This window comes from Orbicella faveolata, unplaced genomic scaffold (genome assembly GCF_042242905.1).
Source record: "Orbicella faveolata isolate gen_17 unplaced genomic scaffold, um_ofav_v1 contig_35, whole genome shotgun sequence".
NCBI lineage: Eukaryota > Metazoa > Cnidaria > Anthozoa > Scleractinia > Merulinidae > Orbicella > Orbicella faveolata.
The window spans coordinates 14,743,673-14,760,607 of NW_028301564.1; the positions used below are offsets into that span (position 1 = coordinate 14,743,673).

The window sequence follows — 16,935 nt, forward strand, 5'->3', positions numbered from 1 at the left end:
ACACTACGCCGGAAGAATTTGAAAACGCAACAATCACCGCTCATTTTGGATTTAAGTTTGAAGGAAACTCGGGCAGGGCCGGAAGTCACGTGATTATCGTGACCTCATTGTTTTCGAAAAGCTCCGTTTTCAAAATGTTTTCCGTCCACACTGAAACGCCAATCCATTGCTTTCAAATTCCTCCGGTTTGAAGAGTGTTTTCCAAGAGCGTCATTTTCGTGACGGATTAGTGTGGACGGTAGACAAAACCGAGGAAAAGAAGCTGCGTTTTTAACGCCTTAACGTTATTACTTCAAGCAGATTCACTATTCATTTCCAGGTTTAGATATGATCTCCTGAATCCACTTGCATAATGGACTCAGTGGCTTCATAATCCATTTTCTTGTTTTAAAAAACAAGCGCAATCAAAAATGCGGATTTTCATTTTACCACAGAAACGCACCCAAATAAATAAACAAGAGAAATCACACAAGTTTCGTTCATAATTATGTTCAATGTATATTTCAACCATGTCTATCGATACATTCTGGAGCTTTTAAGCTCATAAGATCTGATAGCAAATAAATAGATTGTAATTACACCTGGCGCAACAGCCACGACTGTTCAAAGAGAAAGAAACATTCAAATTAGTTCTTTGCAGCTGCGGTCTCGTATTTACCCTCACATTTGACTGTTACAGTCAAAATTCTAGTGCCCTGCCTCGTTGCTACGAACACGTTGCCAGGTGGAATTTCAACTACAAGGTAAATCCTAGGAAATTAGGCATCTATTAGGTCTTGCTAAAAGCGTTTTCACTTGAGAGACGAAAGTGATTTTTAGTTTGCCGAGTACTGTGATTGGTTCAAAAGGTTCGTGAAACCTGCTTAACCAATCAGAGCAAACATGCTGTTCTTTCAACCAATCACATCGAAAACCCAGTGAATAGTTTGCACACATTTTCCCGCGCTTGGCACCGTTTTCATATGTTCCCACACGCGCTTGGCTCTAGCTTGTTAAGTGTTTTCCCGCGCTTGACTCTAGCTTGTTAAGTGTTTTCCCACGCTCGGCTCTGGCCAGTTAAATGTTTTCCCGTGCATCTTGAGCGGTTTCCAACTGAGTGCCGCAAAACCAAAACCACGGTAATCACTTTTGGCTACAAAGGACGCAGACAATGCAATGAACCAATTCATTAAAACTCGAAGTAATTAGCTGTAGCTGTCAGGAAGCGCGGGAAAACGTGTGCGAGCGATTCACGATTGGTTGTCGTTTTACTTCTGATTGGATGAAGAAGTGGCGCGAGTTTCTTTATATACCAATCATGTAGCGTAGTCATGTAACCCAATTATGTTCGACACTCAAGTGAAAATAGCTCTAATAGCAACAATTACTTAGGCTGTTTTACACACAGTATAAGTTAGGTAACAGTCTTGGTACAACTGACGATTGACTGCCTTAACTGGGCTTAAGAATTCTTAATTTACTTCAAAGCCTCAAAAGTTAACCACCACAGAACGAAATAACTCGTTGAGTAAGCTTAAAGGAGCTACCGTATTGCACTGACTATGTAATATTGAGAAAACTTCCTTTTGCGCAAAATTTATACCTCGAAATTAAGGCAATACACAAACTAATATTTTTCCTAAAGAAGGAATTATAGTTAACAGACAGGAAAAAAATTAGCCGAAAAAGTTAGGCCTAAAAATTTCAAGTTGTACCGACTGATACAGCTCCATCAAACTTCACAACAAAGTAACGATAATGAATTTAAAAAATAAAAAATAAAAACACAAATTCTCTATATGATTACAGGTAAAAAGTACTTTCTTGTCAGCTCCTTACCAAAGTAAAAGTAATAAAATAAGAAACAGATTTAAAAGCACTTGATTATCTCAAAAAGCCTGCTCATACAACGCTCTCCTGTAAACTTAAAAAATTTCATTCACAATTCTTGCTTTCAATTCACATCAGCAACCAACTCGTTCCGCGAGTACACAAAAGCTGTTTCTGATTGTATTTTGAGTTTGCTATACGTTAATTGACGTTCTGTCACTACGTCCAATTACACCATGTTGTACATTTTCAACGTGATTCGTTAATTTTTCACAACACTCGTAAACCGCACAACAATATCGCTATGTCTCAATGTTCATTCTATCTAAAATTAACAGGGAGGACCCGTTTCTGATATCGTTTTAACTGCTAAAATATCCCAGCTAAAAGCCTAACGTACATCTCATTTGCCTGTCGTAAGACGATGACGTTGAAAGCAAAACGAGGCTATTGCCAAAGCGAGGCCGTCGAGGATTCTCGAGTTGATGGAGTTCATAGAAGCTATATTTCACACGCAAGTTTCGCTTTTCAGATTCTCTTGCTGACTATTTTTAGTTTCCACGTAAGTTGGTTTCAGTTTCGGCGTGTAAGTGCGGAATTTTGGCACTTTGTGTTCGTTTGCGCCTGTTGACGTTTTTGGCCTGGGACGGCGCTGTGGTAACAACGGCTCCTCAGCACTTTCAGAGACGGGCGAACCGCCGGCCTCAACCTGAAATCGAGTCATAAGTGGAACCCAAGGGGAGTCCCCTTGATCATCAATTGAGTTGTCTTCGATGGACGGTGGAGGGGGTGGGAAGTCGTTTGAATCACGACTGAGTCGTTTCAAGTCTTTCCCCTCGTTCGTTGTTTCCGGAATCAACCGATCCGAAGGAAGTGCAAAAGGCTCGGGTTCGTTATCCGAGTCAACTCGCGGGCGCTCGTGAGTCTTTTTAAGAAATTTTGGCGGATGTTCGATAGTGATGATATCCGTCGAAGAGTGAGGTCGCGCCAGATGACTGGGCTCTGGGAGCGAATACTGTCGCGCTGACAGAGAGAGTCTGGGTCTAGATTTCTCGCGACCGAAATCAACGGAAGCTGACTGCGAAATTGGCGATCCACGCGAACCGGAACTGCTGGTGCTACTTCCGGAAGCGCTGTTGCTTCTCTTGACGGCTACAGCAGACTTGACAGGTCCATTCCTGTTCAGCGTTAACACAATAGGCACAGGGCGACCAACGTCTTCACTGTCTTCAGTGTCGAAAAACAACGAATTCTTGGAAGGTTTGCATTCCTGAGCGGGTTCAATTGTCTGTAAAGGTTGGAGGCTTTCGCATGTGCACTCCATTGCTGTTAAAGTATTTGGTTTCTTCAATGATGTAGCCGATTCAGCCGGCTGAACAGGGAAAATGTCGTTTTCAAGGTCTGAGCGTTCGCGCTGATCTTCTGATTCACTAAACGTGATCAAATCAGCGCCGCATGGGGGAGGGGCAGGGAGCTCGTCGTCGTTATCGTCATCGTCATTAAACACTGCCGGGATCTCAGGCTGAGGAGGGAGATTAATGTCATCCTCAAGAGAAATAAGAACATTATCTCTCTTAGTTTTAATCAGATTCAAACCCACATCAGTTGCCTCGACTTCTTCTGCTTCTTCTTCGTCGTCAAAAGCCTCGTCAATTCTCTTTACGTTCTCCTCTTTTTCGAGTTCTGTCTCTACCGTGTCGACAGTTTCACCGTTATTGTCTTCCTCCTCGCTCTCCGGCGCCGAAGGAGGCTGTAACACTATATCCGGGGCTTTCGACGAAGGAGACTCTTGCGGAACCTGTTCCGCTGAATCTGCGCTGCTCCTGCCAGGTGCAGTCAGCGGATTGACGTGATCCCACCCGCCTGAAAAGTAAAACGAGAAAAACAAATAGTATTATAGCAAAAGAACCAAACAATGCCTGATAGTACCCCGAAAGGCCAGTAAAGCATGCAGTTATTGTGCTGACAGAGAAAGCTTTTTCTGTTCTTCGATTTAACAGCCGCACTCGTAGTTTTTCCGATCCGGTGAAGTTGAAACAAAATGCCGTTTTAAGTATTAGGTCGTAGAATTCCGAGGAGTTTTCGAGGCGCTTTCAAGGCGTTTCGGAAGTCTTTTATCCAATCAGATAGTCTCTTAAAGAGACGCAAAGCCAACTTGTTCTTTACAAAGATGTGACGTCATTTTACATATTATTCACGTCATCTCAACACAGAAATTAAGAGTCTTTTCACAAAGTTGAGACGCCATATAACATAGCACTTTTGAATTTTGCACGTGGAGTCAAGTCTTACAGACGTGACGTCATCATAAATGCTTAAGTCGTCGTCTTAAAAGCTTATGACGTCATGCTGACGTCATTTCGTGAGAAAGTGAGGGCTATTCCTTATTGCACAATCGGAAAATCTTGCCAAGATACCACAACGATTCACCTAAAACGACATAGATACATGTTTTCCTAACCTGGGATCAAACTAGTATCATCGACATTTCATTTCAACCCAAGACCATTTTAACTTAACAGAGAACCAAATCGGAGCAAAACCAAACACATGGCAAGACGGACGCCTTCAGAAATACCGACCGGCCGCTAACCATCCGTGTGTTTGGAAATAGAGCTTAAGACAGCACGCATGCATAGCTCTAACCTGAAGATGTCTTGAGAAGCTGGCAATTCATCTCTCCTGGACTACCGCATCTGCTATTCAAGTGACTGGAAGAAATGATTGAGGAGTTCAGATGAATACACCGGGAGACCCGTGTGAATAGCCACAAATAAACCACATGACTGGAATGTACACAAATGAAGGTGAAACGTACGAGAAAGACAACATACACAAAGGCCACAAACGAGTGGGACTCAAACGAGAGGTGCGCGCGCAGAAGCCTGGTTGTTTCCGGTAAGAGTAAGAGTCTGGGAGCATGCAAATAACCCAAAAGTGGTCCAGTACGCAATGGCTGAAGGGATGCTTCTTTTTCCCTACGCGGACGCAAATGACAAAGAAATAACGCAGTCTACCACAATATACACAACACAAGCTGCGTCAACTGAAAAGTCTAAGTTATTTTTAAAGGGCAAATCGTGCAGTAAGCCAGATCCCACATGGTGCAAATTTAGCACGAATTCTTTTATATTCCGAAGTGATAAAAATCCAGTAATTTCTCATTACAAAAGCAACACGCTGTCAAGCAGACAGGTGCTGAGAATAAAGAAACTCATCAGCTGTAACATAAGTTACGACTTCCACGCGATCAGAGCTCTGTTTTCATCAGTTCCTAGATTTCACGTCTTTGCTATTTTGCTGGTGAACTTTTCTACCCTGTAAACCCATGAAATTAAGTAGTATTTTCGGATGACACACAACTACTTCGTGTTTTTTCTTGATAAACGAAAACATAAAGGGAAATGACACGCTAACAGAAAGTCACATACCAAGCCGTGCATTCCTGAGTAGGATTTCTGGCCGCCAGTACCCATGCGCGGAACAACTGCCAATCACCGAACGTCATGCCCATGATGTGCCCTAGTTCGTTCAAGTCGCACGTTGCCAGTACTTTGCCGTTAATGTTATTTCCTGTTATCACGGTCTGATAAGTGGATATCTGTTTCTGATCCAGGCCTTCCAGCTCCGCAATCTGAGAAGCAAGCGATACAGATAAAATTAAACGCGTTGGTTCAATTGGTTCAACAGCGTTCAGTTGAAAGATTAATCTACAGTAGAACGTGCTACCAAACGTAATACATAAACTAATCAACTAAACTAAAGTATTCGTGAACTATACAAGGAAGGCTACAAAGGTTAAGTGTCCAACACCACCAGAGCTTGACGCTGTTTTCGTGATTTAAAGGGGCTACATGAAAGTTTTTGCATCTTGAAAAGTTTAGCCAAACTTTTTAAGGTTAGACGCTTGTAATTTCGTGTTAATCTTCCCTACCCTTAACCATCCTTGTTTCCTTGTGGTTTATTAGTATCTCTTTGGTGCTTTTTTCAAGTTTCCTTCAATTGAAAGGTAATTTTTGTAGATGGCCAAAATAACTCGAAATACCATGACTAAGCTCCTTTAAGCGTAGAGGAGTATCTCCACTCCCCTAGATGTACTGGTGTATGAGGAAATTTCTACCACTTTGAAAGCAATTATTTGGAATTTTTCCTCTTAGATTTGTGCCAGTTACTAACCTGTTTACAAACATCTTCGATTGATAGCATAGGTAAGCTTGCTTGCTTGTCAGATCTTGCTGAGCAACCAACCTGGAGACAGAAGGGAAAGAAGCTTTAGCCTAAGGGTTTTTAAGATAAGTGTCATTTCGTCCAGTCCCTGGAAATTGAAGCTGCAACGTAACTTCTTTCATTACACCAACTACATCAAGACCATGTCTGTATACGCAGTTGATGATCATCTCTATGTTCGTCTGCCTGAGATGCAATGTATTCACGATATCGAGAAATTAGCACTGTTGAGTTACTCCCCTACACGTAACAAGGATCCTATTGCAATTTCTCTTGACTGCAAATATAGAGTCTGAGACGTCCAATAAAGATTGTTGGCTCAAATGACGACGCTTATTAGAGACAGGTGCTTATATTTCACGAAAAGATTTGAAGTGCCCAAAAGTAAAAACCGGGAAGCTGAGGAAATCTTCCCTTACGATTCCAAATTAAATTAAATGTAACTTAACTTAAACGTAAAAGGGAATGTTGGCGACGCTTATTTGATACATGGTGCTAATATGAGCCATTAATCGACGTTTATCTCACCAGGAGTTCGTCAAAGCACACGTCTCACCTGAAGATGAGGGTTTCCTTTGCCTACACTTCCAGTATCTGATTTATTACCAGTCACAGCCACTCCTGACTGTAAGCACTCCACCATCTGCCTGCGCAATGATGGATCAAGATGAACGGTACACGGCAAGAAGCGCCGCACGTCAGACGTGCTAAGAAGCGGGTGGTGACTTGCCAGGAAGGTTTCAAAATACACAGGGTCTCCATCCACCGCGCAGTCCACTTCATTAATGACCGGCATGGCGGACAACGTCGCTTCGTAAAGATCTTTCAACGACACGTTTTCTAGTAGACGGGTGTTGCTGTCTTCGATGAGAAGAACAAGCCATGAGGTCTTGTACGGCCAGCCGTCCACTACGCTGACCCAGGCGGCGAGCCGCTTCCAGGAGTACTCGATACCACGCGCTCGGAGGAGCCGACATGTCAAGGAGACGATATTCATCAGTCTCTTCACACCTAACGGGTTCACAGTCTCGTTATCAGCTAGTACCTGCGCAAGGTCGGTAGAGATGCGCCGGCGTTCTTCAAGTTCCAGCTCTCTGTCAAGGAGCTTCTGGTGATCCAAACATCGCTCCTCCTCATGAGAAGGCTCGTACAACATCGAATGATGCAGCTCCAACTCGGGATGTACCCGACTCGGGACCCCACCGTTACAGTTGTGCAAGTCCCGGGACAGTCTCTGTGCCTGGGGAAGGCAATTGTCACCGTTGTATTCCAGCATTTCGCCGTCCCATTCTAAATCGTCCACCGCCACGCTCGAACGTTCGGCCAGAGCTGGGTTGTCAGATTGCAGTTCACCTCGCAGGTCTTCTAGCAGGGTGACGACCCCTGCAGGAAGTACGCCCGTGTAGTTTGACTTCGGCTCTGGAAGGTAGAACGGCAGCTGAACGATGCTCTTCAAATAATCCGAAGCGCTGATGTGTGACTCGCGCAGTATACTGCTGAAGCTTTGGTCGATCGCTCGGATTATCACTCGAGGATCCAACGCCATCAATATTATAAAGGGCGCCTCTGGGTCGGTGAAAAGTAGATTGACCGAGTCAAGAAGCTGCAGCACTTTGGACTGTTCAGAATTATCCAGCCCATCAATCATGATCACAACTCTTGTCTGATGTCTTGTGAATCCGTCGACACAATTTACCAAGTCAGTTAAGAGCTCTACTTCCTGTTTAAGAGCGTGAATGAATCCCTCTTCCTTCAACCCCAGCTGCGTGGCTACGACTGAAATTCGCTTTTTCTGCGAGAAAACCAACGAGTACAAGATAGAGCATAACGTGGGAAGGTGGACTAGTACGGCCACCCCGACAATCGAGGCAGACGCAATTTCTATGCCTGTTATAACAGAGCCACCGCCCGCCCCGTAAACTTTAAAAAACACAATACCGATCATTCCAAGCGCGAGAATCACCAGGAAGATGGTGAACGTCGGCACGCAACAACAACATCGTTTCCAGCGCGCCTCTGTCATCGACGACTCGTCGTAATCGGAAGGCTGCGACCGAAATACTCTGTACAACCTGGTCACGAAAAATCCGAACTCTTTCTCGACGACGTCACACAGAGTTTCGATCATTCCGACCAACGACGCAGCTTCGCTTCCGCTGCAAGTTAATTTACTGAAGTCCGTGAAAAGGAAGCGAACTAGCGAATTTGGCTTCGTGGCGCTGGGGCACGGAGGAATACAAAACACAAGCTGACACAAGAGTTTCACAGTGGCCACTGCCTTAGTTACGTATCCGCCGATTCCACAAGATGGTTCGCCACGATTGTAGCGTCTGTCCGCCACATAAGCGCACAGAAATAGAAGATAACACGCTAAGAAGATTCCTACGCCGACAGCGACTCCTGCAACGAGGTTTACAGTCGCCGAGAGAAGGACGCCAATCACTGCACAGAAGATCAGGAGAAGAACAAATATGAAGCGAGAAAAGTGAAACATAGGGCGAAGATCTTGATGAGCAAACTCGCGCATTTCGTCTGAAACAAAGAAATCAAATGATAAACGTCGAATTTATCGTTAAAACACCGTATAATAGTTTTTTGGCTTATGGTGTCCGCAGCAGAAAGGAACGAGATAGGAGTATTGGCACCCCCCTCCCCCCTCCCCCCCCCCCCTCTTCTACTACAGGCCAGGTTACCTAGCATTTGCAGGTACTTTGAGAACAAGGCTTTTGCCCAAGAACACAACACAACGACCCTGGTGGAAATAAGAGTTAAGCGTGCCAAGCGTTTAGCTATCACACTCCCATTAGAGAGAGAGGTAATCAAACTACTAAGATGACCGAGGAGGGAGAAAAACAAAAACAAAGACTTATTATAATCACCAATACCGGTATACTTGACCATCGCTAATGGAGGGGAATGGTTATGAAACCCGACAAAGTTCTTTGTTGTATGTTTTTGTTCGCTTTTTTGGCCTTGACCGCGCACAAAACACAATAGTTGTTTACTCCGTACTGAGGAACTAACCAATAGAAACGTGTTGGTTTCGTAATTCATGCATAGTGTACGAACGCAAAACAAAAGATTGTGCGCGGTCGTGGACCTTCCAACATAAATCTTGGCATCTTTGTTTGCTCCTTTGATGTTTGCCGGGCTTCATAACCAGTCCCCTCTATTAACTATGACTTGACATGTCACAACAATATTGGGACGAAGATAATAACTGACGAAATGCCCCAAAACACTTAAATGTAAAGAATTGTGAACCGAGGTTGAGTTCATACCTTGCAGTCTTCGCAATACAAAGGACTTCCCACTTCCCCAGCGCGCATACATTCCGACAGTCAGCGGCATGGTGAGCGAAGGCTCACATAGCACATCCGCGAGGGCACTGGTGTAGACTTCGTAACCCATTACTTCTTCACTACACTTCTTTCCAGTAGTAAATAAACCTGTAAACAACATATAACCTCGACATATGAATCCTCCCAACTGAGTACCATACACATCGGCCAATAATTGACTGCATCCTTGAGTTAACAAGCAACACGAACCTGAAACTTTCTCCACAGGGAGAATATTGTTGTTGCAAGTTATTTTTGAGCAAATTATCTTACAATCAAAACAAAGGTGTTTAGGCCGGATTGGGACGGTTTATATTAAGAAAAGGTGTTGCGTCTCAGAAAGTTAAGTACTTACAAGAACTCTTCTGAATACAATTCAATTCAATTTAGTTCTTTTATATACCACATTGGTAAAACGTTCTAAGCAACCACATGACGCACAGGAAAGTGGAGGGTGGGGGAGCGGACGGAAGTTGTATCGTAAGGATATCTTCGTCTGAGATAATGAGGGCTTACTTTAGTTAACTAAGACTAGTCTTCCTTGTTTCCTCAAGATATTATCCTGAGAGAGAATTTTTCAGTTCCACAAATCAAATTCTACATTTCGTTTTCTCCTTTCGTCATAAGAACCACTTCAGGAAAGAAATACACTGCTAGAATTTGGTTTACACATACTGCGTACATTTCTTAAATGACTCAACACAAGAAATAAAACAGATTATTTTAAACTTGAAGTTAGTTCATTGTCTTCATTGCGTTACCTGCTTCACTGCCTACACCACTAATCCGACTGAAGTCTTACCAGTTCCGAAGATTTGAGTCAGTAAACTGTGTTTGTGTTGTCGATCGATGTTGTACGGAGTCTCTCCGGCTTTATTCGGACGATAAAGAAGGCGGGCGTCTTTGGGGTTCCTCAACAGAAGCTCGCAAATTCGTCGGTATCTGCCTCGTACAGCGATATGGACCGCGGTATCTCCTCGCTGGCGAGAAATAATCCCAAGTCGAGAGTGTCAAGTGTCGAGTAAAAGATATACGTTCAGGAAATGTTTTTGTTATTATAAATAAATTCTGTCTTGCGAAAGTGAAGGTCGCAAAGGTTAACACCTGGTCTGAACACTCCAATTATTAGCCGTTGCTGCTGGGCTAGTACTTGCTGTTAAGGATGCCCGCTGGGGCTAAAAAATATCTGTCTCCTTCAGCTGCAAATTCTACAAGACATGCATCGATAGCAGTAAGAAAAAAAACAACTTACCTTATCTGCAACGGAAACACTGGCGCCCTTTTCAAGTAGGAGAGAGACGATGGCCGTGTGCTTTTTCTGTGTTGCTCGAATAAGAGGAGTTTCTCCGTCCTACGATGAAAACGTTAAGGTATAAAGGTAGGCGACGGTTAATACTGAAGACATGGCATAATTTTTAGAAATTAATGTAACAATATCCGCTATTTAAACAAAAACATGTGTTACTTTAAAAAAGCCTAATTGCAGGGAACGAAAACATATTGTAACATGAGTATATAAAATTTCTCAATTTTGCAGAAACGTTATCCGGCGAAACGTATTTTCCACATAGAGAAACATTCGTTAACGCGAAGAGAAGATTTCTTTGAGATAAGTAAAGTGGGTATTACGTATACAGAAGGCCGCCATTTTGAATTCCTCCACTGGATGACGCAAACATACCTTGTTTTGAGTCTCTGTGTTGGCACCAGCATCTAACAGTTCCTTTACAATTAAAACGTGGCCTTTCTCCACTGCGTGAAACAAGGCTGTCTTCCTATCCTGCGATAAGAAAAATAATTGACGATTTATTTACGTGTACACCATTATACGAGAACAAAAGCATTGCGAACAAGGCGTCCACTTGTTTGTAGATAATATCTCAAAAAATAGGCTGTTTTAAAGCGTTGTGCAGGCCAGCGAAGTCTCAACATTGTTATTTACCATGCCCAAAACGCAGGAAGAGAGCAACTCCACTGCGGCAGCTGAATGTGTTAAACCCTTAACAAGTCTCTAAGCTGTCTTGACCGATTTCTGTTACAACTGATTGCGCGTGTAACGCGAATTTCACACTTCAAAATCAATGCTTGCTCAAAAAGCACAAGCACGCAAACTATTGTATTATGGTGTGTTATCAATGTCTTCAGCCCTCTATCAGTCAAACACTGTCACAACAATCCCTGATTATCAGATATTTCAATTAAAAATCCTTGCTCTCTCTCATTGTCTAAATAGGTTTCCATTTCGCGACAACGTCAATGTTTGGAAATGATATTACAGAAGCTTGGTTTTAATAACAGGCCTCACCAATGATTTGCGAGGAAGGGGTCGCTTCGTGGCCGTCTTAACAATCACAGCGAGCGGTATGTGAATACTTTAGATAAAAAACGCCATCTTGACATCCCACTAACCAAAACACATGCTCGTGCTTGCGAGCGTTCGGGCAGATAAAGTAACGGACAGAGTTGTCGAAAGTTTGCCGACAGCAAAATTTATCAACTTACTAAAATCAAACCACCTGTAGCTTATGTCAAAACAAAACTAAACAGAAAATTACTGACGACGAAAGTGAATATACTCGTCCCTGAACGCCCCTTTTATTGTCAAATGATTGATTAGACGGTAAAAATAAATGAAGCCTTCAAACTCACACAAGATTGATCCTAATTGTTAGCTAAAGCTTTCCACGAATAAGCAATTTTTCCCTACTGAAAGCAATTATTCCGAACTTAAAAGTCACGCAGCTTTTAAGTATTTTTCTAGCTTCGATGGAGAATAGAAGGGAGTTCAAAACGTCAGTTTTAATTATTACCTAGTGAATGACTGTGACATAAATCAACATCGCTATGCCAACATTCTTTTTTGCCGTCACGACATTTCTACTTCAGACAGTATCGAAATTGTTCGGCTACATGAATATTTGAAGAGTTTGGCTTTACTTGGAGAATCCGTTCTAATCAAATTTGTTACAATCATGGAGGTGTAAAGTTGGCATTGTCCACTGCTGTTTCGACGCCATGTTGGCCAAAGAGAGAATCATATACCGGGCAACATAATTCACGCACCCCAGCGTACTGTAAGGTAAGACTAAAATCGACTCAACATGAAATGAAGACGAATAGACATGACTCAAGAACCTAGAAATTCTTCAGGAATAGCTTCAAGGAGCTTTAGCACTGGCTGCCTTACTCCAAATTTTAACAAACTGGTAAATGTTAAATCCTGTGTTAAAACTTCGATTGGCTTTCTCTTTCACGGACATCGTTTCAAAATGGATTTCAACCCGAAAAGGAACATCAAAAGCTATGTAGTAAACATTGACACAAAGTTCTTTCAACTGTTTCCTCGACAGATGTGAAATCTGTAGCCGTAAGCGACGAACGAGAACACACTATCTCTCCCCCCTGAGACATGCAAAAATATTTTAAAAGCATACATGGCAACCGCAGACTGACCTTTACAGGCTTTTGCGTCGGAAAGCGATATTGGAAAGCGACCGACATGAAACAATCGTCAACGAAATAGCATTAGCTCCTGAGTCACAGCAAGCCGCAACAGCTTAACACGAATTGAGCGTTTAATGACGATTAAACAGCACGAAACAAGTTTATGGCTAAGTTAAACATTAAGCAAACACATTCTATAGAAATCACACAATGATGTTTTCCAAATCCCCGGGAGGTTGAAATGAAATGTTTCAGTAAATAAATGTTAGTTCTGTTTCTTTCCTTTTGTTCGAAAGCGAAGATGCCGGCAACAAAATCGGCATAATCTGTATTGGCTAAACCGACTTCAATGCAGCGAAGGATTTAAGAAGAAATGCCACAGCATTTGTATCAGAATGGCTTAACGTGTACTGAGAGAACTTACCACATCGGCAGCTTCTACATCTGCATATTTGCTTAGCAAAGTCCTCACCACTTCTAAATGGCCGTCCCTAGCTGCTGAAATAAGGACTGTCTCGCCTTCCTGAAAAGGAAATAACAACTCGCACATAACTAAAACAATAGCCTATCAAGAAGCAGAATTTATATATTTCGAGTTTTCTGGTTCCAGTTCATTTCATCTCTCACTAATTTCAATTCATTCATTCAGTTAAAAGGATTATTCATTTCTTTAAATAGAAATATTCAAATTCAATTTGAACAACTAAAAGATCACATTTTCTCTGTTCTTCAGAGAGAGCACGTACAGCACGTACGCCAAACTAACTGTAAGACAGGTCCACCTGTTTAAAGTAATTTTTACGGTGAAAACATGGCTGAAACGTGAAATGGTTTTAACAAACTCACCATAAGACGAGAGATAAGTTTAGAATTTCGTATTTTCGTGCGGAAAATCGCACAAAATTACTTAAGTCGTCAACAGAAAGCTACAGAAATAAAACATTTAAGTCTGTTAGCGAAGAGTTGAGTCTCCACGTAACTAAATGTCTTTTCTGATTCTTATCAGTCGAGCTTTCCATTACCTTTGCAAAATTCGCCAGCTGCCTTTCGATAGAAACCCTTTCCTTCAATTTAGCGCTTTAAAAACTGTCCATTCCTTGAAATTCAAATTGTAAACGTGAACAGGAACAAGTGAATTTTGTAGCAGACACAATTTCATCACGGCACATTGACCTGTGAATTCAAGGCATCGTTACGGTTCAAGGATTCTTTTGAACAATTGAAACACGGGGTGGACATCTGGCACGCGATAAAATCAGTCCAATATTTGCTGCAACATTAATAAACAAAAGCTAACGAATTCACCAAATGCAAATGATGAACAAAGGAAGTTTGGAACGATCAAATAAAAGAAAATTGTAAAAACTTCAGATTTCAAACCAGTCCTGTTTTGCAAATGCCAGCGACCTCCCAAAAAGAAGCTGCATAAAATATGTTCGTGGTGACCTCTGGTGACAAGTTTTTAGCATTCTTTTTAGTTTTGTTAGATAACCAATGCTCTTTCCTTGTCAACTTTCGTACAAGGCGAGCGTCTTTGCTTCTACTCGGGTCTGAGACTAACAGAGCCTTAGACAAAGCCAGCGTTTTTCAGCACAAGCGTTGCTAAGCAACGATGTATCCAAGGCGACAAAATCTCGGATAGTGTTCTAGAGGAACTTTAAACTAAACTGGCTAAAGAGAAAAGACAACTCAACACACCACAGAGAGACTAAAATGTTTCGGCTATCACTAACTCCATCTGTCTAGGGAAAATTGTTCGCAATTTCGGCAAAAGGAACAGGGAATGTCTGCCCTAATCAGCTTTTTTTTGTTCCAAACGTCATGAGTTACAGTTAATGAGCGGACAATTGATTACCGCCAACAATATTACTCAAGCTGCTCCAACATGGCTCTGTGGCACCCACCACATTTATACCACTGTGTCCGGTTGTTCAAAGAAACCAGGATTAACATGAATTTTGATTTCAGTTTTATCACTTTTCAGTCAGGTTTTCTGCTAAAACGTTTACTCCTCTAGTCTTGACCTAGACTAAACCGCTTTTAGCACCGAGAAACTTCAAGGAAAAAGAGAAGTAATGCTAAGACAACAACACACCTTATCTGGCAAGTTAAAGTAAGCTCCTCTTGCTAGAAGCCGTTGTACAATCTCTTCATGACCATGCTTTGCAGACCATGCCAGAGCAGAATTTCCTTCCTGTTAACAGTTTAATTCAATTGTTAGTTTCAAATGAAATTCAACCAATTAGCTAATTAATTCGAACTGAATCGATGGTTGTCCAAAATTGGGAAAGAACTGGAATCCGGAAAAAATTCCTCTGTCTGCAAAATTGAACTCTGGCGACCCAAGGCTTCCTTAATATTAGCCAGTAAATTCCCAAATTAGATAGCAAACAGTCTTCGGTAAATCGAAGCTAGTCAAATCAGTGATGGAAAATACAAAGCGCGCCTCTTTAGGAAAATCTCTGTTTACAATATTAGCCTCATTAGCACAAGCGTTCCAGTTTTCAATCTACGAGCGATCAATCAAAAGACGAAAGGAATTTTTAAAATCCATCCCGGTATGTTTCTGAGTAGCCTCTTTAGGCTCGTCACGCAATCTTGGCGGAGGAAGATTCCGTGACGAGCCCAAAAAAAGTCTGCGTTGTAGTCTAATTTTTGGTGAGATAAAAGAAATAAATATCCTTTCTTAACTCTATACCTGATCTGTGACGTTGATGTGTGGTTCCCTTTCCAACAGACAATCCACCACTTCCGTGTAACCACCTTTAGCCGCCATTATCAACGGAGTCCAACCTCGCTATAAGAACGTACCAGAGCTTGTTAGAACCGTTTTCTGGCGTCTGTCGTAGGCTTAAAACCAAACAACGCTCAGTGCAGAACATGTCAAAGATAAGTTGACTTCTCAAACATACTTTGCTAGGCAATACTTATTTACTTTATCAATACAAGACACTCTTCTTCTGAATCTACAAATACTAACAGCAATACTGAATTTTAAACACCAAATAGACAATATTCAATTTAAACTACGATGCTAAAAAAGGTGGCATGTGACTGTGAAAATTACTTTATTGTGATTGGCTGAGGGCAGGTCACCTTTTAGTTTGCACTACGGTGTAAATTAACGCGCGCGCACTTGTAGTTTTCTCAGACATGCAATAAAATGAGTAAATGCTAATCGTATGAAAGCTTGAGCAATTCAAGGATTTACACTACTCTGTAAAAATTGAAAATTTGCTCAAATGGCTCGTGCAATTTTGAGAGAATTTTCAAATAAAACTCGTTGTGTATATCCTTAATTGCACGTGCATTTATACGATTACCTATACAATTTTTTTTTTATTTGAGGCCGTGAGTACCCAATCGCTACAAAAGCGGAATTAAATAATACCATCTTTAGCAGTTTGATTGGTTACAATGAGCGCTGTTGACCATGGAACCATTCGGGAGTGCAGAGCAATTCTGGGCTACATGTAGTTAACCAATCAGAAGGCTAGGCGAAACCCTGCCGGAAATTCTGATCACTAATTGGCAAGCTCGGGGAGAACAGACTTGAGCCAAATAGCTTACATCTGATTGGCTAAGATCGCTCTGATTGGCAAGAACAAGTGGCAGAGGCTCGGACGTTTTAGGTGCAAACACATAAGCTAACAGACTTTAAGCATAAGTGACATGCGTGACAAGCTAACGCAAGACGTATTACGGTAGTCTCACTCACACTGCTTGCAGTATCAACGTTGGCGTGTTTTTCGAGAAGACTTTTACAAGTTCCTAAATGGCCTTTCCTGCAGGCCCAGACAAGGGCAGTAGTTCCATACTAAAATAAGAGAATTGAAGAAAAAAATTATTAGAACGGAAATCGTCTTTTCACTGCTCAAGCTTTTTTTTTTTGCACCAAGTAGACGATATTAAATTAAAGGAATGTCAGTCTCTCTTTCCTCCACTTTCCTATCTTCCGTATGGCGCTCCTTATGGCGCCTTTAGGAGTCGTGACATCAAATCGCTGAAATTTGTGCAAAGGAACGCATTTTTCATTCACCCGGTTTTCATAAATACATACACGCATACTAAGGGCTGATCTGCCCGTGGGTGATCACGCGAGAATCGCCCTCGC

At 42.1% G+C, this 16,935-nt stretch overlaps 1 protein-coding gene across 6 annotated transcripts in view; it reads right to left on the minus strand.

The window, feature by feature from the left end:
• Positions 1-473: 473 nt before the first annotated feature.
• LOC110043008 (kinase D-interacting substrate of 220 kDa B-like) overlaps positions 474-16,935 on the minus strand; it is a 33,922-nt gene continuing 17,460 nt past the window's right edge. For 2 of the 6 annotated variants that reach the window (XM_020748403.2, XM_020748404.2), the window contains 13 exons: positions 16,540-16,638; positions 15,520-15,618; positions 14,917-15,015; positions 13,246-13,344; positions 11,059-11,157; positions 10,630-10,728; positions 10,180-10,357; positions 9,318-9,485; positions 6,593-8,568; positions 5,986-6,057; positions 5,241-5,443; positions 4,456-4,520; positions 474-3,672 (listed from right to left, as the gene is read on the minus strand). In XM_020748403.2, coding sequence (XP_020604062.2) covers positions 2,318-3,672; positions 4,456-4,520; positions 5,241-5,443; positions 5,986-6,057; positions 6,593-8,568; positions 9,318-9,485; positions 10,180-10,357; positions 10,630-10,728; positions 11,059-11,157; positions 13,246-13,344; positions 14,917-15,015; positions 15,520-15,618; positions 16,540-16,638 — 4,611 coding nt within the window. In that variant the 3' untranslated portion in view covers positions 474-2,317. Of the gene's footprint in view, positions 3,673-4,455; positions 4,521-5,240; positions 5,444-5,985; positions 6,058-6,592; positions 8,569-9,317; positions 9,486-10,179; positions 10,358-10,629; positions 10,729-11,058; positions 11,158-11,319; positions 11,507-13,245; positions 14,852-14,916; positions 15,016-15,519; positions 15,619-16,539; positions 16,639-16,935 lie in introns of those variants that run through there. The other 4 variants (XM_089273101.1, XM_089273102.1, XM_020748406.2 and 1 more) reach the window with 4 other exon arrangements.